This window comes from Peromyscus eremicus, chromosome 7 (assembly GCF_949786415.1).
Source record: "Peromyscus eremicus chromosome 7, PerEre_H2_v1, whole genome shotgun sequence".
NCBI lineage: Eukaryota > Metazoa > Chordata > Mammalia > Rodentia > Cricetidae > Peromyscus > Peromyscus eremicus.
In genome coordinates, this window is record NC_081422.1 from 117,519,794 (window position 1) to 117,547,427 (window position 27,634).

The window sequence follows — 27,634 nt, forward strand, 5'->3', positions numbered from 1 at the left end:
CTCACAGAGATCCGCCCGCCTCTGCCCCTCGAGTGCTGAGATTAAAGACGTGGGCTACCACCATCTGGCCAGGGTCATTTTTTAAGTGTTAAAACTGGCATCAACTCATATTTCTAAGATAAAATTTATGTTTAAAATACCTAGTTTTTTATGTAATTAATGTCTTCAAGGAATATTTAATGACCTTAAATCTCAGACACAAAAGAAAGGACAAACAAAAACAAAAAACACCATAAATTCATTAAAAACACCCCCCACCCCCACCCCACAAATGTAGAGGCCAGTTATGCTGTCTTGCTCTGGAAGCAGAAGTGGGCAGGTCTCTGAGTTCCAGACCAGCCAGGTCTACATTCAGGTCAGTCAGGGCTGCAAGAGTGAGTCATAGCCCTTGCCCTGCCTCTAATTCTGTCCCTAACAGTTTCCTGTATTTGACACATTTTTAATAAACTCTTGGGGAGTGAAGTTTGTTAACTAGGACAAGTTAATCGAGTTAAATGAATAGGCTGAATCCCCTTTCTGTCACATCTGTCTCTGGTCTTACGTAAAATGAATGGTCATGCGCTCGCTTTTCTGGGCCTCTTACTGTGAAATCCCTGAAGTTTTAAGGTTTCCTTGTGGAATGGAGGCCAGGTTGGCTTTGCAAGCGGAACTAGCCAAGGCCTCCTGCAGCGTTCCGGGGTCCGCTGCCCGGCCACTGTGCTGCAGAGCAGAAGCTGCGCCCTTCTCGCGTCAGTGCCGCCTGAGTTCCTCCTGCAAGGAGCCTTCGCTTTTCCGTCATCGGGTGGAAAGACACTGGCCACGAACGGCCCTAATTGCGAACCTCTACTTTCAGGAGTGTTTTCTTAAGTGTACTGGTTTACAGGCTTCTGCGCAGCTTTAAGAACAGGGGCGCTAGGAAATTTGCAAACCGTTTTAGACAACTCTGGGTTTCAAACACGGCTAAAAAGGCGCAAAGCAGCATTAAAATTCAAGATACCTGACCTTGACATTCTGGCTAAGATCCTTTTCGAGGCGGCCTTGCAACATTCAATTCAAATATGTAGAGAGGAAAAAAAACAACTTGCACGTATCGAGCCAGCCAGGAGTCGAACCTAGAATCTTCTGATCCGTAGTCAGACGCGTTATCCATTGCGCCACTGGCCCAGTGCTGTTAAGGACTCTTCCGTGATGGCTGATCTCTGATTACGCAGTTTCAACAAGCTTCCTGCCTCCAGTTCTCCATTCTTGTCGGTTCGTTGAGCGTCTCGACTCAGAGCAACGCTACCAGGACTCCACCTTTCACCGCAGCGCGTTGCACCAATCTCCGGCGGCGACGTCACGGCGTTCTTTGGCTTGCTCCAATCCGTGCATCGGAGGCGTGTCTCGCAGGTACCGGCCGGCGCACTGGTTTGTCCGCCGCCGGCTCCCGTGCTCTCCCGAGAGGCGGTCCCGGGAGGGGGTGGGACCAGGCCGAGGCTCCTTGACCACCGCACCTAGAGAGCGGCCGCGCCGGAGCCGAGGTGGCGTCGGGGTCTGCTGCGGGCGGAGAGAAGAGGAAGGAGGTGCTAGTGCACGATGGCGGCGGCGGCCTACGAGCAGCTGAAGCTGTGAGTCCCATGGGCTGCGGTCGCTGACAGGAAAGGGCCGAGGGGCGAGCGGGCGCCGAGGCCCGGAGCGTGTGCGGCCCGCACTGCCCGGGCTAGCGGACTCGGCTTTCTCCGTCCGGCCTGGCCACAGCGTAGGCCCGGTGTCCCGCAGCCTTGTCCGCCGCTGGGCCTAGCGCGGTGAGCCGAGCCCGAGCCCGCAGCGCTAGGAGAGCTCCCGGCGTGGCTTCTCGGAGAGGCCTTATTGACTGGACCTCCGGGAGTGCTCTGGCGTTCGTCGCCAGAGCAAACCTTTCTCTTGGTTTCTGGCTTTCCGGGCCTGGGAGCCGCTAAGACTAGTCCTTCTTAGGGTGCAACACAAATCCAGTCAGTCGTCCGAAGGGCCGGACGAATTTACTGTGCTTATTTCAACAGTCTGTGCTGACAGCTAGAGGCTTGCTTCCAGTTTTTTGCACAGTAAAATTGACTTTTTAGCAAAGCCAGGTGCTTGAAGTTCCACACCTGCACTCTTTCTTGGGCGAATAACTTCGCCCTAATCGCTTTAATTATTTACCTTGAGATTGTTTAAAAGTCACGGACCATAGTCTGGGAATGCCTTTAGTAGCAGAAGCAAATATAACTTTGAAAAGCTAAGTTAAAAATATCCTGTTACTTAGACATAGGCATTCCAATTCTTTTGCAAAGAAACAAGTGTAGTTTGGGTGCTCCTTATGACTAACTGAAAAGTTCAGTGTAAAGTTAGTACAGAATTAGGAGGGAGGCCATCTGCTCAACACCTTGTGTATTTTGGAAAAAGGTGGTAATTGGTTTTCTTCACCCTTTGTTCCTTTTCTACTTGCTACAGTTCTTTGAAAACCTCAGCTGCACACTCCCCTCGACATTTCTTTTAACTAATTCTCTTTTACAAAGTGAACAATCAACACTGGTGACAGTTGAAGCAAAGTGTATTGGTTTATGTTGGGCCAGAGTCACATGTACTTTATTGGCAAATTAGGTTATTGTCCACCTGATAGTTGTTGAAGGGCTGAATATGATCCTGTACTAGGTCTCAGGTGTGTTAACCTATTTGGAGCCTTGGCTTGAAGCAGCTCCGCTTTAGATTACAGGATATCATTGAGTTTTCCTGCAACTAAGAATGACTGAGATGGATAATTTGAGAATTAGGAGGATTATTTTTGAGTTGCCCAGGCATTAACTCTCACCAATTCAGACCTCAATACAGGCAGACATCCTCTGTATACATAAAAGAGAAGGGAAATTTATTCTTTAGTGGTGGGAGCAATGGTTTTGTATTGAAGTAGAAACTATGGATTTGAGTTATATATTGTATTGCAGTGGAAACTGAATCTAGGGTTATATGGAAGTCCCTATCAGTCTTTAGGTTTTGGATATTTCTATAATGTTAAGGTAGAACTTCATTGAAAGTTTTTCTTGGTAAAGGGTTTGTGAGTTAGAGTCTGTTTCCATCCCTTTTTGACCTCCTATTTAAACTTTTAAATATAGCCCTTGAGCAAAGAATAGTCCGTTTTAGAGGTATTGGTATGTTGAATTAGTTGCTGATCTAAGAATTGGTGGGACATAGTAGCCACTTTTTAAAAATGCCTAAAAAGAGCCGTATGAAAAGTTACTTATTGCCGGGTGGTGCCGCCCGCCTTTAATCCCAGCACTCGGGAGGCAGAGGCAGGTGGATCTTTGTGAGTTCGAGGCCAGCCTGGTCTACAAAGTGAGTTCCAGGACAGGCTCCTAAGCTACACAGAGTAACCCTGTCTCAAAACCCCCCCCAAAAAAGAAAAGTTACTTATTATAGATGTACTGGTATATAACTTATCTAAATGTTGAAGTGTGTGGATATTAAATAATAACCTTTTGTACATTATGCCATACATTTTCTTCAGCCCTTCTCTGCCTTGTTAAACATATTGCCTTCCAGATATGTTTTGTTCATCCTCTAGTTCTCAGCTTACAATTTCCACTTCCATTTTATTGACCTACAAGATCAAGCCCACATTTCTTGGCCACCTGAATTCTAATCTCTTTATAATCTTCTAACTTTATTTCCTATGAGTCATGCTAAAGTTTGCTACTTCTCTTCTAGCTTCATGTCGGGTTTATTTTGATCTTTCTGCCAGAGTGCTTTCTGCATCTGTCCTGTCTACATGCTGGTCAGTCACATTTGCAGTGAAGAGAGATCTCAGGTGGTTTAGTCAGAGCAGACAATGGATTAACTTTCTAAAACTTTCTACTAGCTTTGCATCCTGAGCAGGTTATTCAGCCTCTAAATAATTTTTTTCTGAAAATATGAGTGTTTATATTTCATTATTTTGAGTTTGTAGATAAAGTACTCAAGGTGCCTCATAGAAACCGGAGAATCTGGTTTCCCTTCATTGAGCTCCTGTATTATTTTTGAAGCCAAAAGTGAAGATTTATTGTTACAGAGTTTGCACACCAAATATTTGTATGATTTACACATTCTGTTTTCTCTCTCATAGACAAGAGGACTGAAAAGTAGAATGACCAAAGTACTGTATGAACCACTTATTTTGCCATGTGAAATGCGTTATGTATACTTGTTTCTCCAACAAGGCTAAATGTATCTAAAATGTGATCAGTACCTTAACGTTGATTTCTTCTCTAATTCTTTGCAATACTTAGCATGAACCTTTGAAGAGCGTCTACTCTATAAATCTCCAGAGTAAATTAATTTATCCAGTATAGATTACTTCAAGAAGAACAGTCTGGGATAATTTGGCATGTGTTCTTTTGAAGCAGCAGAACCTTAAGTCCTTTCATGTCTATTATTTTCAGTGCCTCTGTGAGGTCATAGGTTAACATATAGTTTGCCCTCATTGAAGAATGTCACATGGTGTCCTGGTCACATAGGTCACACACTAAGCCATGGCAGAGTTAACCTTGAAACACAGTTGCCCAAGAGTCCAGTGATCTTTCCATTACACTGCATTATTCAAATGACCCTTATCAGATTGCTCTCTGAGTTACTTGTAAGAGAAAATAGTTGACATGTGCATGTGGGTTTTTCATGTAGAAAACAATCTATGTTGTTTGTTTTAAAAGACATAGTCCTACTGTATAGCCCAGGCTGGCCTTGAATTCATGATTCTTCTGCCTCACCATTCCCAGTACTAGGATTATTGATATCGGTCAACATGCCTAGCTTTTTAGGCTACTTACATAGCATGAGTAATGTCAGATACAGTAAATTTGAAATTGCAAAACTATAAAAATGCATTATTGGATAATATTAAAGCCACCCTGCACCACCCTTTTTCTCTTTAAATGTCAGCCAAAATAAAACATAAGGCAAAGAATGCTTTTAGGTGTTCTAGCTTTTTGACATTGTAAAATGACTTTATCATCTACAACATACACACTTAAGAACCATGCTGTCAAGTTGCAGGAAAAAAAGCACCCCCCCAAAAAAAAATTGTTTTTAAACAGAAAATGTGCCAGGTAAGTTTATGATTGTGTATCAGGTCGCATTCATAGCTATTCTCAGCCACATGTAGATCACATGCTGAATATGTTTGTTAGGTACTGAATCAGGTGGTAGTTTGCTCCTGAAAAAAATACTCTTTCCTGAGCTGGAGAGATGATTCAGTGGCTAAGAGCACTTGCTGTTTTTCCAGAGGACCTGAGTTCATTTCCCATCACCTCCATAGGGTGGTTCACAACTGCCTTTATCTCTAGTTCCAAGGGATTCAAATCTGCCTTCTGGACTCCACAGACACCTACCTTCCTTCTTTCCTTCTTTCCTTCTTTCCTTCCTTCCTTCCTTCCTTCCTTCCTTCCTTCCTTCCTTCCTTCCTTCCCTCCCTGTGTCTATCTCTATCTGTATCATACAAGTGTGCACATACACATGTATGTACATATTTGAATAATAATTATAAAGCAAAAGTCTTTTTAAAAGTATTCATACCTTTAGGGGAAAAAGAAAGAAATACTATTTCCTCAGGAATTTGCTGTTCTTAAACACTCTCATTTACATAGCTATGCAATTAGGAGACATGTGATGAAGCCCAGAGAGCAAATGCCATCTAAGCTCACTGTATCTAAGCTCACTGCAGTGAACATATGAACAGTGTGTCTAGTGCAGTGAACACTCAATGTATTTACACAGCTTTGCGTGAAGGGAAGGGTGTGGCTCAGCTGAAGTTTTCTTAATGAAATTAGGCACAGATGATAAAAGTTTGTGTCCAGAGGAGGCATTAGTTGTATAGAAGTTCATAATAAGCCGGGCGGTGGTGGTGCACGCCTTTAATCCCAGCACTCGGGAGGCAGAGCCAGGCGGATCTCTGTGAGTTCGAGGCCAGCCTGGGCTACCAAGTGAGTCCCAGGAAAGGCGCAAAGCTACACAGCTACCCTGTCTCGAAAAACCGAAAAAACAAAAACAAAAACAAACAAACAAAAAAAGAAGTTCATAATAGAGAGTCCTGCTTGAGAAAGAACCTCTTGAGCCCAGGTTGGTCTTGAACTCAAAGATGACTTGAACTCCTTCCTCATCTTTCAGTTTCTTTCTCAAAAGTGCTAGGATTGTTGGATGCACCAGTACTGACTACTGGTGGGCTTGGGGAGTTAAGATCTGGTTTGTGGGAGTCTGTTAGTGGATTTTAAGGTAGATAAGGAATAGATAGGATCCAGGAGTTTTGAAGAAGATGGAATTGAAATGAATTAGCTTCCTAGAGATATCAGTTGATTTGGGCGTTGTATTGGGCCCCTGGTGAACCTGTGCAGTAAGGAGAAGCACCCAAAGAGAGACTGAGATGATACTGCTGGAATCCAAAGGGAGGTTGGGCCCAGAGGACCCTTCTTTATGTCTTAAGTTCTTTTTCCTAATTAAATCTAGTCAAATATTATGTCTGTTTTTCCAACCAGAGATATGTTAAACATTTTAAGACCTTAATTTAATTCTTTTAAGGTTTCAGAGGAGGTTTGTTGTTACAATTTTATGACAACAGTCATGTTTCTCTGCAAATAGTAGTTTTTAATTGTGGTAATATACTTTAAAAGTGTACCCTCTTAACTATATGCATTCAGTTTCATGATATTAAGTACTTTTACATTGCTGTATGCCATTGCTACAGTTTATGTCAAGAATTCTTTTCATCTTGCAAAACTACAACTCTGCTCATTAAATGACTCTGTTTCTCCATTCCTTCCCACACCTGGCAACCACTATTCTCCTATTCCTGTGGATTTGAGTAGTCATTCCAGTGCCTCATTTAAGTGGACTCAGTATTTTTCTTTCTGTGACTGGTTTATTTCCTTCCTATAATGCTTCAAAGTTCAACTGTAATACAAATTCCTAAAAAGTGATGGACATCAAAGAAACTCCATATGGAGTTTACTTTGTGGCAGAAGTTAGCCACTAGGCAAGAAAGTGCCCTTGCCTCAACTGCTGACAGTATGCTGTCCTACTGGACAAGCAGGACACAAAAGAAAGGACTGCGGAACCTTGCCAAGGCAAGGTAGGAAGGCCCTTTAGAAAATCCTGCTTCACAGATGAATCTGTCAGATATGCTAGGCCTGTAGGCCGAAGATGGATGCCCCAACATTGTAGTGGAACCTTGGGTGACTGTCCAGGCAGCCAGCTGTTTCTGTCATTTCTCACATTTTTTGGAAGTCTCTTGCTTGCACTTCCTGCTTACTCAGGTAATATTATTTCCTTACTGGGTCTCTAAGGGAGTTAAGACTAGATAGTTATAGTTTTCCTTGTTAACAAATTCAGAAAAGAAACTCACTAAAGAGGTGTAAAGTGTACAGGTTTGAAAGACATCAAAAGATAGTATTCGGTTGGTAATGCAAGTTAGAATAGAAAGTGAATTAGATAGAACATTTTGGATTCACTAAAATAGGATAGATGATGGAGTAGTTTCTCTGAATTTGTCAAATGTTTATGCACTGGACATTGTTAATGTAATTCTTGACAATATATTGTATATACTTATTGTACTTATTGTATAGTTTTTCGTATACTAGTTATAACCTTCTTTTGTTATTTTAGATGAAAAAGGGGAAATGTGGTGATATATTGTGTACCCTAATAAAATTTGCCTGAAGATCAGAGAACAGAAGAAAAAGCCACTAGATTAAACATACAGGCCAGGCAGTGGTGGCATACACCTTTAATCCTAGCACTTGGGAGGTAGAGATCCATCTGGATCTCTGTGAGTTCAAAGCCACCCTGTGTAGCTGAAGGTTTTCCTGTGCTACCCAGCACCTAGGACCCCCGCAGCTGCTTATAAAATCACTCAGAAGCTTAAATTAAAACTCCTCAGCCGTTAGCTCAGGCTTAGTACTAACTAGCTCTTACACTTAAACTCAGCCCATTTCTGTTAATCTATATGTTGCCACGTGTTCCATGGCTTTACCTGTATGTCATTACATGCTGCTCCCTGGACGGCAGGCTGGCATCTCCTGACTCAGCCTTCCTGTTCCCAGAATTCTCCTTGTCTGTTTACCCTGCCTATACTTCCTGCCTGGCTACTGGCCAATCAGCTTTTTATTTATCAACCAATCAGAGCAACACATTCACAGCATACAGAACATCCCACAACAACCCTGGACTCCATGAGATTGACTCAATCTAGGAGAGAAAACAGAGGCAGGCAGTGGTAGCATGCATCTTTATTTAATCCCAGTACTGGGAAGCACACACACCTTTAATCCCAGGAAGTGATGGCTGGGCAGAGAAAGTTATATAAGGAGTGAGGAGACAGGAACTAACGGCTTTTTGGCAGAAGCGTCCCTTTTAGTTAGAGGCTTTTTCGGCTGAAGCCCTTTCAGCTGGAGCTCTTTCAGGCTGAGGAGTTGGTGAGGTAAGAGGTGGTGGCCGTGGTTTGCTCTGCTTCTTTGATCTATCAGCTATTGCCCCAATATCAGGCTATGGGTTTTTTAAGACCATTTAGAAATTCGTGTTATATTCAACCTTCTCGTAGCATGTGTTAGAATTTTCTTTGTAAGGCTGACTAACATACCATTAATGGATAGTCTTATATTGCTCATCAATGGGAACACGTTCTATGAAGTGCATCCTCATACAAGTTTCATTATTCTGTGAATATCAGAACATACATCTACCAGACCAAATGGTATAACCTTATTACACTCTTAGCCTGTACGATATCTACTATGTACATATAATTCATAGTTGACCAGAATGTTATGCAGTATACCCATATGGCACGTGCTTGTAATCCCAGCACTTCAGAGGAGGAAGCAGAAGTATTGGTAGTTCAAGGCTAGCCTCAGTTATTTAATCACATTGAGACTGTCTCGAAATAACAATAGCAAATAAATAGAAAATATTATGCAGTGCATGTCTGCAGTGTACCACATTTTGTTTATCCAAAGATGGATATTTAGATTGCTTCTGTATTTTTTGGCTATTGTGATTTATGCTGTTTTAAATGTGGGTATAGCAAATAATCTCGTCTAGATACCTCTCTCAGTTATTTTTTTTTTTTTTTTTTTTTTTTTGGTTTTTCGAGACAGGGTTTCTCTGTGTAGTTTTGCGCCTTTCCTGGAACTCGCTTTGGAGACCAGGCTGGCCTCCAACTCACAGAGATCCGCCTGGCTCTGCCTCCCGAGTGCTGGGATTAAAGGCGTGTGCCACCACCGCCCGGCTTCAGTTATTTTTAATACATACACAAAAGTAGAATTCTGCCAGCCATTTTGGCCATGCCTTTAATCCCAACACTGGTGAGGCAGAGGTAGACATATCTTTATGAGTTAGAGGTAAGCTTGGTCTACATAGCAAGTTCCAGAAAGCCAGGCCTCCTTAGTGAGACTCTTGTCTCCAAAAAAATAAAAGGGGTGGGGGCTAGGGATTGCTAGCTTGTATAACAGTTCTAATTTTAGATTTGAAAGACTGACATTGGCTGCACCATTTTATCCTGCCACTAGGAAGCACTAGGGTTCAATTTTGTGACATAATTGCCACCTCTTATCCCCCACCCCCCTTCAAGACAGGGTTTTGTATCCCTGGCTGTCCTGGACCTCACTCTGTAGACCAGGCTGGCCTCGAACTCAGAGATCTGCCTGCTTTTGCCTCCTGAGTACTGGGATTAAAGGCATGTGCTCCCACCGCCCGGCTAAGTTTTTTGTTTTGTTTTAAATTATTGCCACAATCAATCAATCAATCAATCCCAGTGTAAGTTAAGGTTACAGTCTTTGTGTTGGGTCACACTTGTAGCTATCTTGGGATACATGTGAGCTGCAGACCTGATAGACTTCATGGAAACTAAGATAAAGACTCTAGTCTGTGTATTTGTTAATTGAGAGTGCAGAGTGTGATATAACCTGTTGATGGGTTAATTTTGAAAATTTCCTGGCAGAATGTGGCCTCCATGATACGTTCAAATTAAATTTCTCATCAGAGAACATACTATGCTCTCTTCTTAAATCAGGCTTAAAATTTGACCTGTCAGAAATTAGGGCACCAAAAGGGAGGAAGGTAGGTAGAGGTAGGGAAAAGAAAAGAAAGTGGGGGTGGGGGTGGGGGGTGGGATGTGGGTGAGGGGGGGAGTAGATTGTCTCAGACCTGAAGCCCACTGTTAGCTTTGTCCTAGATGTCCTAGAAGTTTACCTTTATCCACAATTTGATTTCTGAGAATATATATTAAATGACCATTGTTACATTACCAGTAATACTTTCTTGGCTAGGATAAAAGAATGTTTAAAATTGTTTTCTCTGTCACTAAGTCAATGAAAACATCCAGTGGATTAAAGCCAGTACCTTTGTCTACAGAGTGGCCACTGGTGAAGATTTAAAAGCAAACACAGCAGTAAAACCATACACACCAGCAACAATTGCATCATAGAATATTTACTCAGTTATTTTTGACTATAAGTACTTACTTTTAAAAAATCTCATCAGCTTTTGAAATGAAGTCTAGGGAACATAAAAATTCACAGAACAGAATTCAGATCAAGGTTAAGGCCAGTTAATGAGTGGTGGGGAATGAACAGAGGGAAAGAGAACAGCAAGAGCAAATGACACTGTGCTTCTGTGAGTAGTAGGATTCTAAGTCATAGTTACCACCCATAGAAATGTCAGCTGACATCATTGTTCATGTTTTCAATCCAAGCCTAGAATAGCATTTAATTAAGCAAACTTTGTTGATAAATTTCACCTGATTAAAGTCCAACATCAATGAAAGAAATCATGGCACTGAATCGTCACATAGAATAAATTATTGTTCATCCTCCAATTTTTGTTGTAACCAGGCTTTCTTCCATACAAATTTGTGTAAGTTTTCAGTACTAGAATTATATTTTTTGAGGCAGGATTTCACCGTGTAGCCCTGGCTGGTCTGGTGCTCACTATGCAGATCAGGCTAGCCTCAAACTCATAGAGATCCTCCTGCCTCTGCCTTCTGAGTGCTGGGATTAAAGGCATTTGCAATCATACTGAGCCCGGCCTTACTTGATTTAAACCAGGTAGATTTTGTGTTCCAAACCCTAAAAATGTATTTTGTTTATAAGTATGGAAGAAATAAGAGAACACTTTAATTGCATTGTCAGAATAGTGATAGGGCAGTATCTGCAACTTAGGTTCTAGCAGCATCTCTCTGAGAGTTAAGAACAAGAAAAGGCCCAAGGGCTCTTGGGCTAAAACTCTGCCTTAGTCTATCATTTGCTCTCTGAGATTATATATTGAATAATCATTGCTATATTACTAATGACAAGAAAACGCCACTTGGAGACAATTTTTGGAGGCCTAATGTTGGCAACAGTAGGGGGCAGGCACAGTAGCATGGGGTGTTTCTTATTCACCTCACCAAGGGAACTCAACAACCTACTTGTAGAGCCAGAGAATGGGCATTTGCATCAACCACAGACCTTTATATACATGGTCTCTGTTCACATCTATTCTGAACTGTCCACTTTGCATGGATCACAACAGCAGCCCTCTGCTGGTTACTAAAGTGCTGCCCTCTACTCTGGATGAAAGTAATACAGGAAAAGTCCCATGCAAGTTGCTTGAAACCAACTCGGCTGGCGCTGTACTCTTGGTAGCCAAAGCAAGCAGTTGTAGGCCTTTTGTAGTTTCCCTAAAATGTCCATGGAGTGTTCATGGTCAGTGTTTTTCTGATGGCTGCTTAACTGGCATGGCAGGATTTTTTTTTTCTTTTTCTTTCTTTTCTCCCCTCCCTTCCCGTCCCCTCCTGTCCCCTCCCCTCCCCTCCCCTTCCTTCCTTCCTTCCTCTTCCTCCCCCTTCCTCCCCCCTCCTCCCCCCTCCTTTTGCTCAAGACATTCAAGAGTAGCAAGTGAGAGTTCCAGAGCGAGCAATTAGAAAGTCAGATTACCTCATTCCTCCAACATCTTTGCTTATTTACAGTCAGTGCTGCTCCTGGGTGGTTCTGAGTAGTATATGAAAGCAGGCTAAGCAAGCCAGTAAGCACCATTCCTCCATGGTATCTGTTTTAGTTCCTACCTCCAAGTTCCTGTTTGGTTTCCTCTGATGATGGACTGCAACCTATAAACCAGATAAATCTTTTCCTCCTTAAGTTGCTTTTGGTCGTGTTTTATCACAGCAGTAGAAAGCAAACATTTCATATTATCTCACAGCTAAGGTATTAACAGAGTGTTCAGGACTGAAGAGTGAAGGAAGAATTCATTTCCAAGCTCATTCACATTGTTGGCTGAGACTCACTACTTGTGGTAGAGGAGCCAGTGTCATCATTTCTTCAGGCTGTCAGCTTGAGATTAGTTTTAGCTTCTGAAGGCATCTCTTCTGTCCTTGCACCCTAGCTACTATACCTTAGCCATTAGTAGCTGGTTTAATGATTCTAAGGATGAAACTCTTTCCCCTCTGCCTGACTGACATGATCATATTGGGTCTACCTTTACCATCTGAAACTTACCTCCCTCTTTTTTTAGTTTAAGACAGGGTTTCTCTGTGAAATTCAGCTGCCTCTGCCTCCCAAGTGCTGGGATTAAAGGCATGCACCACCACTGCTTATCTCCCTTTTTTAAGAAGTCAATAAGTAGCCGGGCGGTGGTGGCGCACGCCTTTAATCCCAGCACTCGGGAGGCAGAGCCAGGCGGATCTCTGTGAGTTCGAGGCCAGCCTGGGCTACCAACTGAGTTCCAGGAAAGGCGCAAAGCTACACAGAGAAACCCTGTCTCGAAAAAAAAAAAAAAAAAAAAAAGTCAATAAGTAAACTTAATTCCATCTTTAGGACAGTGCCTGCATAATTAGAAAATAAGAATGTTGGGGGAACTTTTTGGAATTCTGCCTACCACAGTTACTTCTGTAAATAATTTTTCCATAAAACTCTTATTTGTTCATCACATTTTGTCTGTGGATTAATTGTTCAAACTTTTAGTTGTAAAGATGGCTGCCAAAAAAAGTAGCAGAGTGTTATCCACATTTGCTGTCTTTTAAAGCTGACTGCTATGTTATTAGAATTAGGGGCCTTTTATTTTTCATATACTCATAGCTTTATAAATAAGAAAGACATTCAGAATTTTTAAGCTCTTAAATTCTTTTCAACATTTATTGATTGTGTGAGTGTACTTGCATGTCATGGTGAGCATATGGAGTCCAGAGGACAACTTGTGAGAGGTGATTCTCTCCTTCCACCATGCTGGTTCCAGAGTGTCTTAGGGTTTCTATTGTTATGAAGAGACACCATCACCACAACAACTCTTATAAAGGAAAGTATTTATTGAGGTGGCGGCTTATCCATTATCATCATGGCGGGAGCATGGCAGCATTCAAGTAGACATGGTGCTGGCTACATCTTGATCAGAAGGCAACTAGTAGATGGCCTAAGTGTCACACTGAGTGAAGCTTAAGCAAAGGAGACCTTAAAGCCTACCTCCACAATGACACACTTCCTCCAACAAGGCCACACCTACTTCAACTAGGCCACACTTCCTAATAGTGCCACTCCCTTCAGGATTATGGGGCCAGTTACATTCAAACTACCACACAGAGATCAAATTTGTGTCATCATACTTGGTGACAGGCACTTTAACAGCTCAACCAAACAAGTTTTTAATACTCTAGAACAGTAGTTCTCAACCTGTGGGCTGCAACTCCTTTGGGGTTGCATATCAAATATCCTGTATATCATAACATTGGTAATAAATCACAGCATTGTTTCGTGTAATCTTGGTATTTTAGGTTGGTGTTTACTCCTAAAAAATGGCTCTGGTTTCTTATTTTGAAATGTAGCTTCTTTTATGTTCTGATTTGAAGAATGTTTCTTGGAAATGTATAGGTTTCTATTGGTATAAGTTTGATACAAATAAGTTGGAAGACAGTATTTGGGGCCTTTACTATTAATGAGAGTAGGACAGCTTTTTTTTTATTATTAAACTCTAGGGTTAAAATGTGAGGTGTAGGTATTTTTTTCTTTTAGAACTATCATTGGAGTAATTATAAGTATAACAAAATCATTTAAACACAATTGGAGATAAATGTAAATTAAAGCTTAGCTATGCAGCCAGTATGTTACTGTTCTTGTGTCTTATAGTTTTATGTTCAGATGATATATTTGAGTTGGACATAACTTGATTCCAGTGTTATTCTTTTTTTTTTTTTTGGCGGGTGGTGGTGGTTGGTTTTCGAGACAGGGTTTCTCTGTGTAAGCTCTGGCTGTCTTGGAACTTGCTTTGTAGATCAGGCTGCCATTGAATTCAAAGAGATCCACCCACCTGCCTCTGTCTCCTGAGTGCTGGGATTAAAAGAGTGTACCACCACCCCATGGGCAGTGTTATTCCTTCATACTTAAATTATTTAGATATTTTCTGTGTGGCCAAAAAAACCCAAACCAAAACAAAACAAACAAAAACAATATCGGCTACTTAATATTTCTTTAAAGGATTAGTTGAATAGCTTTTTGGTCTTAATGTTAGGAGTCCTACTATGAATGTGCAGGTTTTTTCTTGTGTTAAATTATGTTACTTTGGGGCTTGAATTGGCTGAGTGGGTAAACTGCTTGCTATATGTCTTAGGGTTTCTATTGTTGATGAGATACCATGGCCACAGCAACTCTTATAAAGGAAAGCATTTAACTGGGGTAGCTCATTTATAGTCAGAGGTTCAGCCCATTATGGTGGGGAGCATGGTGGCATGCAGGCAGACATGGTGCTGGCTACAGGATCAGAAGGCAACAGGAAGTGGACTCAGTGTCACACTGAAGGAAGCTTGAGCAAAAAGAGACCTCGAAGCCTGCCCCCACAGTAACACAATTCCTCCAACAAGATCACACCTACCCCAACAAAGCCACACCTCCTAATAGTACCACTCCCTTTGGGGGCCATTTTCTTTCAAACCACCACACCGTACAAGAGTGAGGACTTGGGTTCAGACCCTAAGAACCCATGAAAAGCCATGCACAGCAGTGTATGTCTATAATTTCAATGCTCCTTTTGTGAAATGGGAGGCAAAGACAGGAGAACATCCAGAAGCTTAAAGACCAGTTAACTGGCTCGTGGAATGGCAACAACAGGAAACCCTGTCCTAACAAGGTGGAAGGTTAGGACTGACATTTGAGGTTATCCTCTTACCTACACATGAATGCTGTGACAGACGTGTACCCACATGTAAGATTTTAAAAAGATGTAGTAATTATTAATAGCTTCTTTAGCTGCAGGAGAATCACAAATTCAAGGTCAGCTTGGCTTGAACAGCATACTGTCTCAAAAAGAAAGTTACCATTCCTATGTGTCAGCTTTTACTACCCACAAAAGTGTGATTTAGAAAAATGCTTGTGTGACTCTAACTGTTCTGTAAGTTAGATGTGAGCATTGTCATCCCCAGGCTTAATTAAGAACACAGATATCTTTTTCTTATGCCCAAGAGCTTTTACATATTGGTTTGCTTAACCCTTAAACAAGATTGGTATCCTCTATCACCAGTTTCTCCAACCTACCTTTATTTTCTTCACAGTGTTTTCCCCTGTCTAAAATTATTGAATTACTTCCTTGTGTAGTGTTTGCCTCCCACTAGAAAGTGAGCTCTGTGATCCAGGAACTTTTCAGATAAACCTGGCACTGAGTAGATATTCAAACCCAGCCAACATTATGGAGCTAGTAACTAGCATAGTCAAGATAAGAACATCTGTATTTTTTGTTGCTCATCTCTTAAGCCTTTTTAGGGTGACTACTTCTAAAGTAATATTCTTAAGACTTTGTTGAAGTAGTGTTTTTATTAGATGCTGTCTTAGTTAAGGTTGTTATTGTGATGATGAAATACCATGACCAAAAGCAACTTGGGGAGGAAAGAGTTTATTTCACTCATAGTTCCATGTAACAGTTCATCTTCAAAAACAGTGAGGGCAGGAACTCAAGAGGATAGGAACCTAGAGGCAGGACTGATGCAGAGGCCATGGAGAGGAGGTGTTGCTTACTGACTTGCTCAGACTGCTTTCTTATAGAACCCAGTGCTGTAGAATAATCCTTCTGTACACTATGAAGATGTGTTGCTCTCATTGTTAATAAAAAGCTGATTGGCTGATGGCTAGGCAAGATTTTCGGGGCAGAGAGAATTCTGGGGAGAAGAAGGGCAGCGTTGGAGGAGACACGAGCAAGATGGGATGTACGTATATGAGGTAAACAAGCCTCGGAGCAGCACATAGATAATAGGGATGAAGCATGATCCTAATTAGTCTTATCAATAAAAATCAGGAGTCAAATATCAGGGTAATAACCTGAAAGATCAAAGAAGCAAAGGAGCAGCCGCTAGTGACTTCTTACCTCTCTGAATCCTTGACCAAAAAGAGGCTGAGATTCTGTCTCCACCTGCCTTATATTCCTGTCTCTACCTCCCCAGTGCTAAGATTAAAGGCCTTAGCCTCCCAAGCACTGGGATTATAGGTGTGTGCCACCACTGCCTGGCCTCTATGGTTAACTAGTGGCTAACTCCACCCTGTTATCTCCAGGCAAGTTTTATTTGTCAGAAACACAAACAAAATATCACACAACATAGAGATGAGTTAAGTTATAAGAGCTACCTAAAAATGAGCCTAAGCTATTGGCCAAGCATTTATAATTAATATTAAGTCTCTGTGTAGTTATTTGGGGAGCAGCTGGTGGGACAGAAAAGTCTGCCTACGACCCAGGACCACTAGGCCAGGGATGGTACCACCCATTATGGGCTGGGCCCTCCCCCATCAATCACTAATTAAAATACCTTACAGCCAGATCTTATGGAGGCATTTTCTCAAAGTTCCCTCCTTTCAGATAACCCTAGCTTGTGTCAAGTTGACATAAAACTAGCCAGCACAGATGCCATTGATCTAGTTTGTAAGTTTTGATTTCCCGTGTAAATAGGGCCTATAAGGGTGCTTTGATTGATTGATTCTAGATGTTTGCTTTGCTAGTACTGGACTGGAATAAATCATTCATTGTTGGTTTTCTAAAGCAGCATTGGTAATGAGCCATATCTTCTCACTGTACTTGCTTAAAAGTCAGGTGGGGAAAGCTTCTTTTTTAAAGATTTGTTTGTTTATTATGTATACAAATGTTCTGTCTGCTTGTATGCTTGGACACCAGAAAAGGGCACTAGATCTCATTATAGATCGTTGTGAGCCACCATGTGGTTGCTAGGAACAGAATTTGGGACCTCTGGAAGAGCAATCAGTGCTCTTAACCTCTGAGCCATCTTTGCAGCCCGAGGAAAGCTTATTGGTGTGAACCTTATTTTTAAAACAAAAACAAAAACCAACAAACAAAAAAACCTTCATGGTGTATATTAGGACACTCAAAGTGGGACAAAATGCTCAGTGATAGCACATGAAAGCATTTCACATGGCCATTTTAAGTCCTAAGTTTGCTTAAGCCTCAGAGAATGCAGAAAAAGATGTTTGTTCTGTAGCACATGTGTTTAAAACCTTGAAAGACATTGTGGTATGGATAGACTCTAAATGATGAGGCTTTTTAAAATGTCATCTTTGTTTATAGACAATGATTTTTTCAAAAAGCTTTATAAAGTTTGGTTTTCAGACTTGAATTTTACTTAAAATTTCTTTTTGTGTTATGTATATTATTACTTGTCTTCTAGTCCCCAGACTCGTGTAATGCTTAGCCCATAATTTTTAAATAAATGTTACTCAGTAAATGTTACAGTAGGAATATGGCTTATGCATACATAAAATGCCTTCTGCAGATGTGGGCTGAAGTTGGGGGAGGTGAGCAGGATCTTACTGTGTGGCTTAGGCTGGACTTGAATGTAACGATATTCTTGTCTCAGCCCCTAAGTACTAGGATCACAGGCATCTGCCACCTTGCCCTGGATCCTGAAAACCAATGTTTGAAATGACTTAGAACTAGTTAGAGGTAATTCTCTGTGCTTACTAGTTTTATGTTAATGTGACACAAGCTAGAGTCATTTGGGAAGAGGAACTTCAATTAGGAAAATTCCTCTATAACTTTGACTTGTAGTCAAGCCTGTAGTGCATTTTCTTAGTGATTGATGTGGGAGGTGCCTGTTGTGCACCACCTCTAGGTTGGTGGTCCTGGGTGCTATAACAAGCTAGCCTGGGCAAGCTAGTAAAGAGCACTCTGCATGTCCTCTGTATCAGCTTCTACCTCCAGTTTCCTGCCCTGTTTGAGTTCCTGTCCTGTCTTCCCTGGATGATGGACTACAAGCTCTAAGATGAAATAAACCCTTTCTTCAAGTTGTTTTTGGTCATGGTATTTCATCAGAGCAATAGAAACCATAACTAAGATACTTTCTTACAATTAAAAAAAACCTGGAAGTCAGTTAGGGTTTCTATTGCTGTGAAGAGACACCATGACTACAACAACTCTTATAAGAAAAACATTTAGTTGGGGTGGCTTGCTTACAGTTCAGAGGTTCAGTTCATTATCATTATAGTGGGACATTGCAACATACAGGCAGACATGGTGCTGGAGGAGTAGCTGAGAGTCCTACATCTTGCAGGCAACAGGAAGTGGTCTGTCTGTCACAGTGAGTGAAGCTTGAGCAAAAGAGACCTCAAAGCCTACCTCCACAGTGACATCTGTCCTCCAATAAGGCCACTTCAATAAACCTACTTCAATAAAGCTACACTTTCTAATAGTGCTACTCCCTATGAGCTTATAGGGGCCAATTACATTCAGACTACCACAAAGTCTTTTGTTTTGCTTTAGGACTTCTTATTTTGTTTTCTTTTTTATTATATTTCTTTTTATTATAAATATTCATTAAATATTGACATTTAGTTCATGTAGCCAGTGGCATATATTTAAAATACACAGTTTGGTAAATTTTGAGATTTTTATATCATCACTGCTGGGGTTAAGATACGGAACACATCCACCACCGCAGAAAGTTTTCTTGTGCACACAGTCTTTCATTTTTCTCCTTCCTCAGCACAAGTTAAACACACATGTGCTGTCCTGACCATGGTACTCTGAGTAGTTAGTTACTCGTAGATAGGAGGAGCACATTGACTGAATGTTCAAGATTATTTATGGCACCTTCATTACTAATAACCCCAAAGCCAAAAATGAGCCCAAATACCTATCAAAAGGGAATGAAGAAATGGTGATGTGTCCATTCAGTGAAGTAGATCTGGTGATAAAAGGGAACAAATGACTAAATATTGACATTTGAAACAGATTTACATTCTTTGTTGTACAGTGTTTTGCTTGATATTCATTCTCTTAGAATACTCCTTAAAATGAAGGAACTTAGTCTACTATTAACAATTTAGTTACTGATAACCCATAAATGGATGTTAGTTATATTTGAATAATCAGTGATTGGCTATTGCTCAGAAAATTCAGAGTCAGAAACAGTAAGTATACTTTATATTCTGCTACAAGACACATCTCTGTAACACTAGATAACTTCCTAGGTAAGTAGGAAATTAATGTCAGTGATGGCTGTGTAAGATTTTTCATAGACAAAGTGTGGCAGAGTCATGGGAGTAGAAAAGCTAAGTGGGAAGAGGAGAAGGCCTGAGATTGCTCTCACACACACAAAACTTTGAAGTCTGGTGAATCAACAAGAAAGACAGGGTGGGGTGGGTACTCTGCCTGTAGTGGCTGTGGCCTCACTTTAAGTTACAGTCTGCTTCATCTGCACTGTTTGCCCACCTTTTTATTTTCTTGTTTGTCAGCTCTTCACATTTCCTGAGTTAGTCCTTAACCATGCTGAGTTGTTTGACAGATCTATCCAGTTGATCTCTTGAGGAATCAACTGTTCTTGTTTTGTTTGTTAGACTAGGGCTAACAAACAAAAGTTGTGTACCAAAGTGGGTTCCCATTTTTTGTCCCCTGTTATTTCATTTCATTGTCTTTTTTTATGAAATGAGAATTTTTTTCAGGAAGGTATACATAAAGCAAATGTTTAATTTACTTTAAACAATTTTATATCTTTAGCTAATGCTAATCTGTTTTAGTTACGTATTTAAAAAATTTAGTCCTGAGCTGAGCGGTGGTGGTGCACGCTTTTAATCCCAGCACTCGGGAGGCAGAGGCAGGTGTATCTCTGTGAGTTCGAGGCCAGCCTCGTCTACAAAGTGAGTTCCAGGACAGGCTCCAAAGCTACACAGAAACCCTGTCTCAAAAAAACAAAAGTAAAATAAAATAAAATTTAGTCCTGGGGATCAAACTTGGGGCCTTTCATATACAAGGCAAGTGCTCGTCCACTGAACTGTATCCCCAGCCCTTAATACAACATCTTATTTACTGTGTGTTTAATAAACACCGAGTACCAAAAACTGGCTTACTTATTCATGCTGTACATGTGGTGATTCCCTTATTATAAGGGAATTGTGAAGAACAGAAAAAGATGAATTATTTGCCTATGGTCCCACAGCACATCGTCTGGCTCTATACATTGTGCCATTATTATGCTATATTGCCTTTTCCATGATGCTTAATGTAATACATTAGAGAAGATTATTATTTTCTTAAATGATTCAACTTGATGGCTTTATAGCAAATTAAAATTAACAGCATTCTGTACACAAGTGGAGAGAATTGCAGTAAATTCATAAGGATAGTGAACTTAACAGTGCCATCTGTTTAGAAGTAGGGACTTAATACTCCATTAAAACCCTGTTGTAATCATTTTTTAAGTCCTGGTTTTATTTGACTTCTTTATGTCTGTCAATTTCTTCTTAGGCATATTACACCTGAAAAATTTTATGTGGAAGCTTGTGATGATGGAGCAGATGATGTACTCACCATTGACCGAGTGTCCACAGAGGTCACCCTTGCAGGTATGTATAGCTAGTTTCAGAGATTCACAGAAAAATTTAGTACTGAGATTGCAGTAATAAAAAAACTGTCAGTGGTTCATCATTATGAGGCTCTTTGAGTGCCTTCTTATTAGAAAACTTAATTCTTGCTACCTTAGTTAACTTGGGGGTAGGTATTTTTTGAGAAAGGGTTTTGCTGCATAGTCAGGCTGTCTTAGAACTCATTTCATAGCTTAGGCTGACCCAGAACTCTGGATCCTCCCGACTTTACCTCCTGAGTGCTGAGATTATAGTGTGTGTCACCAGGTCTAGGCCAGAATTATTTCTGTGTTTCCTTATCTATATTCTGATAGGTTTGATTTCGATGTCTAAACTCATTTTTAGAGCTGACAGTTGAATGTGAAGAAGGGGTTTCTGCTTTAAGTTTAAGGGGCTTTCACAGATGCTTTGTTTTGTTTTGAAAAGTTTCATAACTATGAGAGTACTTTAAACATGAAAAAAGAAAATGTACTTCACTGACTACAAGTTGTAAATATTTCAAGCAATGCCTTTTTTTTTTTTTAATCAATCCAATTTATTTTTTGCTTCCCTTGGGTGTGAAAAATATTCTTTCTCCAGTTGTGTGTATGGAACTATCTTGAGTTCTGAAGAAATTAATGTTAAATAATTTTGATAACAAAGTAATGTACCAGGTAATAGCACATTAGAACTTTTAATTTCATTGGTTAAACACCAAGTAATAGCACATTAGGATTTCATATTTCATTGGTTTAGTACAAGGATACTCATTAGAATGTCATATTTCATAGATTTAAAATTTCTAGTTCACTTCCAGGCAGTTAATATGTTTCTTATTTTTAAGAAAATCTTTGAAGGTTTACTCTTTTAATCCTAGCACTTGGGAGGCAAGGCAGGCAGATCTCTGTGAATTCAAGGTCAGCCTGAATTGAACTGAATGAATACATAACAAGTTCCAGGCCAGCCAGGGCTATGTATTGAGACCCTATCTTAAAGAAAAGATTTGAATTACCAGAGTAGATATTTAGTAAATATTTGTAACTAGAGTTTTCCTGCCTGGCCCACAGTCAGGACAAACCTCTCTCACCTGCCAGCCCCACAGCCCCTCAGACCCAACCAAGTAAACACAGAGACTTATATTGGTTTCAAACTGTATGGCCGTGGCAGGCTTCTTGCTAACTTTTCTTACAGCTTAAATTAATCCATTTCTATTAATCTATACCTTGCCACATGGCTCGTGGCTTACCGGCATCTTCACATGAGGCTTGTCATGGTGGCGGCTGGCAGTGTCTCCCTCACCCAGCTTCCTGTTCTCTCAATTCTCCTCTCTGTTAGTCCCGCCTATACTTCCTGCCTGGCCACTGGCCAATCAGTGATTTATTCATTGACCAATCAGCAACACATTTGACATACAGACCATCCCACAGCAAATATTATTTGAGTAGGTAAAGTAAAATATAAAAATATTTTCAGTAGATTAATAAAGTATAAAAAACAGATGACTAAACTTTCCATTTGTATGGGTAACTGGTTATTTCTGTAAGCACCTTAGACAATTTTTCTTTGACAAATGTCATTGAAGTTCTGCTTTAGGTTGATAATTAACATATTCTGTCTCTTGCTTGATGGTTTCTCTTCAAGGTAGCTGATTGGTTTTAAGTATTAATTAATATACTTTCAGAGAAGTATTATATCATTCAACACTATTATTTCTTTATGCATTAGTGATGAGCTAGTGCTATAATAAGTAAGTGTTATAGTAAAGTGTGTTCTCATTTATTTTTAGACTACAATGACTTTACATGTAGGTAGAGGTTGCAGCTCCATTTTAGTAGACTGAAATATTAATGGTCAAGATAGGTGTGAGGTAAGGTGATTGTACCAACAGTCTTTAATCAAGTAAAATACTTGGATACAAAGTCAGTGATAATGAGAGGCTAACTTACCAGCTGTTTCTGAGCCAGTTTCTCTTTACCGTTAAGAATGCAAACTGTGGCCATAGAAAATAGATTATTTTGCTTCCATGAAAAACTAACATATATTTTGATAATTGCTACAATTTTATTACTACTGTGCTTTGGTCCATAAATCTTACTGTTCTACCAGTAGTAGTACATTTGAGTTTGTCAATAATCTCAGTATATTCAGAACAAAATGTTCTCTTGAGCTGTTCTTTGCTCAGATACTCTTTTTTTTTTCTCTATTTGTGGATACAATCTTGCTATGGAGCCCAGGCTACCCTTGAACTTGCTATTTAGCTCATTTCTAGTTTTCATAGTAGGTAATTACAGAATATTATTAAATCAATTGATTTATTAGAGACCAACATAAATGGATCTTGACCTTTTTTTAGCATTTTATTTAGAATTATTTAGAATAACAGAATTACTACTATGACTGATTTTAAGGATCAGGACTTGAATTTACACTAATGAGATTCAGGTTGATAATAAGTTGAAAGCTGGGGGGAAGAAAGCTTAATAAAATAAATTTTTCTAGCCACATGAGTTTGGAGAACCTTGTGTTAGAGGGTGACTGCTTTCTTTTACTGTCAGATCCTCAGAGTTCTGTTTTCATGTGACTGTGTGGGAGATGGAATAGTGGTATTTGAATTTGAATCAAACAAAACAAGCTTGTTTGATCTGGAATTCTCCCATCTGCTTTTGAGGCATTAATTTCTAGACAAGAGTACTACAAAATAAGTTCTGTGAAACATATTGACTGAAAGTTCAACAATTGTGAAATGTATTTTTTAAGGTACAATTTTATTGATAATGGACACCATTGATAGAAATCAGGGGTAGTAATTTGCCTTCTTGCCTACCAGTGTACATTGTTGCTAGACATAGGAGAAGAATGCTTTTTCTTCCTTTCTTTTGAATCTCAAACATGGATGGACAGTTCTAGTTTCATATTGTTAGTAGTATGTGAGATGGAACTCTTTTCTCAGATCCTTACTCCTACTTACTCTTAAAGGGATAGATAGTATTTAGTCTTCTGGCAGCATTAGAAATTACCTGCAATTTACCTGATGAGGAAGCTGAAGAGTGTTGTTTCTTAAACCATCTTTTAATATCACATGGACACCTATATTTTATGTTCTGCAGAAATGGAGGTCTGATATTAATGGAAAATGCTAGTTTTTTAGAATAAATTGTGCAAATTAATTTAGTTGAAGTTACTCAAATTTCTGTTTTGTTGGTGAGCTTTTCTATTATTTTCTTCTTTTTTAAGTCAAAAAAGATGTCCCCCCTTCAGCTGTTACAAGACCAATATTTGGGATACTGGGCACAATCCATCTGGTGGCAGGTAAGAGAAAATAAGCAAAGATGGGCAAAGAAGGTAATTAAATTGATAACATTAGATAATGAGAAAACGTGTTCTTCCTGTCATTTTTGTAGGTAAATCCCTAGGTCATGTATTTGTGTAGTTTCTAAAAATAATATTCTCTAATCAGTTATATTTATCACCCTGAAATTTTTTTTGGGGGGGGGTTAGTTTGGTTTTCCGAGACAAAGTTTCTCTGTATAGCCCTGACTGTCCTGGAACTCACTTTGTAGAGCAGGCTGGTCTCGAACTCACAGAGATCCACCTTCCTCTGCCTTCCAAGTGCTGGAATTAAATGCATAAGCCACCACTGCCCATCCTGAAGTATTCTTTTTAAAAGAAAATTTTCATGTTTGATTTTATTCTAACTAGATTTGAAACCTCCTAAATTTTCATAAATTCTAAGAACATTTAATTTTTGTTTGTTTGAGACAGGGTTTCATTGTATAGTACTGACTATCCTGGAAGTTGCTGTATATATCAGGCTGATCTGGAGCTCACAGATTCTCCTACCTCTGCCTCCCAAGTGCTGGGATTAAAAGCATATACCACCATGCCCAGCCCATTTAAAATTTTTTAATGCATTGATTTATCAGCGTATTCTATACCTTTAACCTTACACTGATATGATAACATACGTTACCATGTGATACTTGGTTTGAGTTATTAAAAAGGTATTTATTTGTTTATTTGACATGTGATTGGAATCTATATTTATAGCTGGCTTTGAACTCATTCTATATTCAAGGCTGGCCTCCAACTCACTATCCTGCCTCTGCCTCCCAAGTGCTGGGATTATAGACATGTGCAAGAAGGTGAATTTTCATTTGAATTTCATTTTATTGAGCTTTTAAAAAGTTCTTACTTTGTTTTATTTTTACCTAAGTCACTGTGCTAGATGCAAGTTATAAAAGATTTTAAATGTTACATTTTCTTGCAATTCACAGTCGTGTGATAGAGGTATACAAGTAATAAGATATTGTAACAGTGTTACAGCTTCAAGGAAAGATTTATATACAGGAAAACCTCTAGGCAGGGCAGTTGGAGGTAGAACATTGAACAGATCTTAATATAACAAGAGCTGGGAATATAGGTTGGTGGTAGTGTGTACCTAACATGTGTAAGATCCCAGTTTCTGTCCTTGGTTTCACAGAAGAAAGGGTGAGGGAGGGATCTATGTTTAATGATCAGGGAAGGGGGTTAGGGTCTGACTAGGGTAAAGATTGGTATATTGTACATATGCTGTCATGGTGTTGATTTCTAACTACTAGTCATTTGTAGATTCACAGTATCTGGTTAGGTATGCTGCCCAGCACATGTGTCCATCATGAGAGTGATCAGAAAGACAAAGGAATGGTGTAGAGAGGGCTACCCTGCACTGATCTTGTGACCTCTGGTGTTTCAAGGCACAAGCTTAGAAAAAAAATTTTTTTTTTGGTCTCTACTCTCCATCAGCTAAGCTCAATTCTTTGGTTATCAAAAGGTTTGGTTTTATTTTCTTGAGAAATAATTTGGTCTTTTAATAGGAATTTTTCTAAATAATATATTACTCTTTATATTCATAAATTTTAAGAATGCTTTTAAAAAAATGGGCCTTTTATCTGAGTAGCTCAATGCAGTCTCATTTTGCCAGGCTTCTAAGTTTACAGATAAAGGCTATTACTTTGTGTTTTCTGTTTGTTGGTTTTTGAGATATACTAGGACTCCAAACCAGGGCCGCCTCATACATGCTGAGCATAGGCTCTATCACTGGTCTAAATCCCTAGCCCACTTCTTTCTTTATTTTTTAATATTTACATTTGGCTGTTTTTTTGTTTTGTTTTGTTTTTTTGCAGGTAATTATCTCGTTGTCATTACCAAAAAGATCAAAGTAGGTGAATTTTTTAATCATGCAATCTGGAAAGCTACAGATTTTGATGTTCTTTCTTATAAGAAGACAATGTTGCACTTGACTGATATTCAGGTAAGAATTTAGAAGCAGTTATTGCAAAACTCAAAAGTTCCATGGAGTACAGGGTTGTAAAATATAGATGGATTTCTTATAAACCTAGTTATTAAACAACTTGTAAATGAAATTGTTCTACTAACCTTATACCTATCCATGAAAATATTTTTTAAGGTGCTAGAGAGATGTCTCATTGGTTAAGAGTACTGGCTGATTTTCCAGAGGACCCAAGTTCAATTCTTAGCACCTACATGGCAGCTCACAACTATCTGTAACTCCAAATCCAGGGGATCTGACACTTTGACATAGACAATATGCAGACAAAACACCAATGCACATTTAAAAAAATCATTAAAAAATATTTTTTTAGAGTTCATATATTTTGTTGGTTTTATTTTTAAATAGTGAATAATTTAAATTATGAAGTTCTTATGGAGAAAAAAAAGGACAAATAGAATGACCAAGAACTCAATACTCAGCCTTAGCTTCATATTCTCTATAGAAAAATAAAATATTAGATACGTTTGAAATTGTTTTTCATTCTTTTTTTCTTCTAGAAGAAAGTTTTCTTCACTGTTAATCACATGGGACACACACAGTGTGTGTGTGGTGTGTGTGCATGCGTGTGTGTACAGAACATGTGCATATTACCTGGTTTAGTTAACACTAGACCCCTAACAACACATAGTAAATGTTAGTGACTATAATGTATTAACTGAAGAAGTAACTTAGCAAAGATGAAAGTGCCACCAAACAAATGGCAACTCTGATTTGAAATTGGACATAATAAATGGAGCTATAGAGTAGCTTGACTATGGGAACGTAAGCAGTCACCAGTCTAGAGACTGGGTGCAAAGCCAGAGGTGGTAGTAGAGTTACCATCACAGTGAAGGGGCTATGACAGAAAGGAAGAGCAAGTGATAACTGCAACACACTCTTAAAGAAACTGCCAGAAGTATTACATGACAAAGTGTAAAGAATAAAATGCTAAAAATTCATTTAGACTCAGAAAAGTTTGTAACATTTACCAATGTCAGAGTAGATATTCCCAATCATAAATTATATGATAAGGAGCTGTGCTGCTCAGTTTCTTGGTAAATTTTTAACAAAATAAAATGTTTTCAATTTTCATGTTTATGATAATTTTATTATAATGTACATACTACTGGGTATAGTGGCACATGCTTGTAATTCTAGCACTTAGAGACTGAAGCAGAAGGATTAATGAGCTGTGTATGGGACTCTGCCAGAGATATAAATACGTTCATTCATTAAATACAGTGCTAACATTAGTTTCACTATTCATTTCTCAATTCATTTATAACATAATAAGAATGTCTTTATAATGTATATGAATGTTTTGCCTGCATGTGTATATGTGCACTATATGTGTTCTTGGTGGCTGTAGAGGTCAGAAAAATGCATTGAATCCCTTGGAACTAGAGTCATTGATTGTGAGCCACCATGTAGGTGCTGATAACTGAACCCTAGTCCTCTGGAAGAGCAGCCAGTGCTCTTAACTACTGAGCCAACTCTTTAGCCCCAAGAACATTATATTTTCACAAAATCGTTAAAG

General features: G+C 39.5%; 1 protein-coding gene and 1 non-coding gene across 3 annotated transcripts in view; one reads left to right on the top strand and one right to left on the bottom strand.

Moving 5' to 3' along the window:
- Positions 1-1,070: 1,070 nt before the first annotated feature.
- Positions 1,071-1,143, bottom strand: Trnar-acg (transfer RNA arginine (anticodon ACG)). The gene has a single exon. It is a non-coding gene; the product is annotated as a tRNA-Arg (tRNA).
- A 278-nt stretch (positions 1,144-1,421) lies between these two features.
- The window catches only part of Sacm1l (SAC1 like phosphatidylinositide phosphatase), a 69,925-nt gene continuing 43,712 nt past the window's right edge, over positions 1,422-27,634 (top strand). Inside the window, exons 1-4 of one of the 2 annotated variants that reach the window (XM_059269012.1) lie at positions 1,422-1,586; positions 20,692-20,789; positions 24,021-24,095; positions 25,949-26,076. In XM_059269012.1, coding sequence (XP_059124995.1) covers positions 1,555-1,586; positions 20,692-20,789; positions 24,021-24,095; positions 25,949-26,076 — 333 coding nt within the window. In that variant the 5' untranslated portion in view covers positions 1,422-1,554. Of the gene's footprint in view, positions 1,587-20,691; positions 20,790-24,020; positions 24,096-25,948; positions 26,077-27,634 lie in introns of those variants that run through there. The other variant, XM_059269013.1, reaches the window with a different exon arrangement.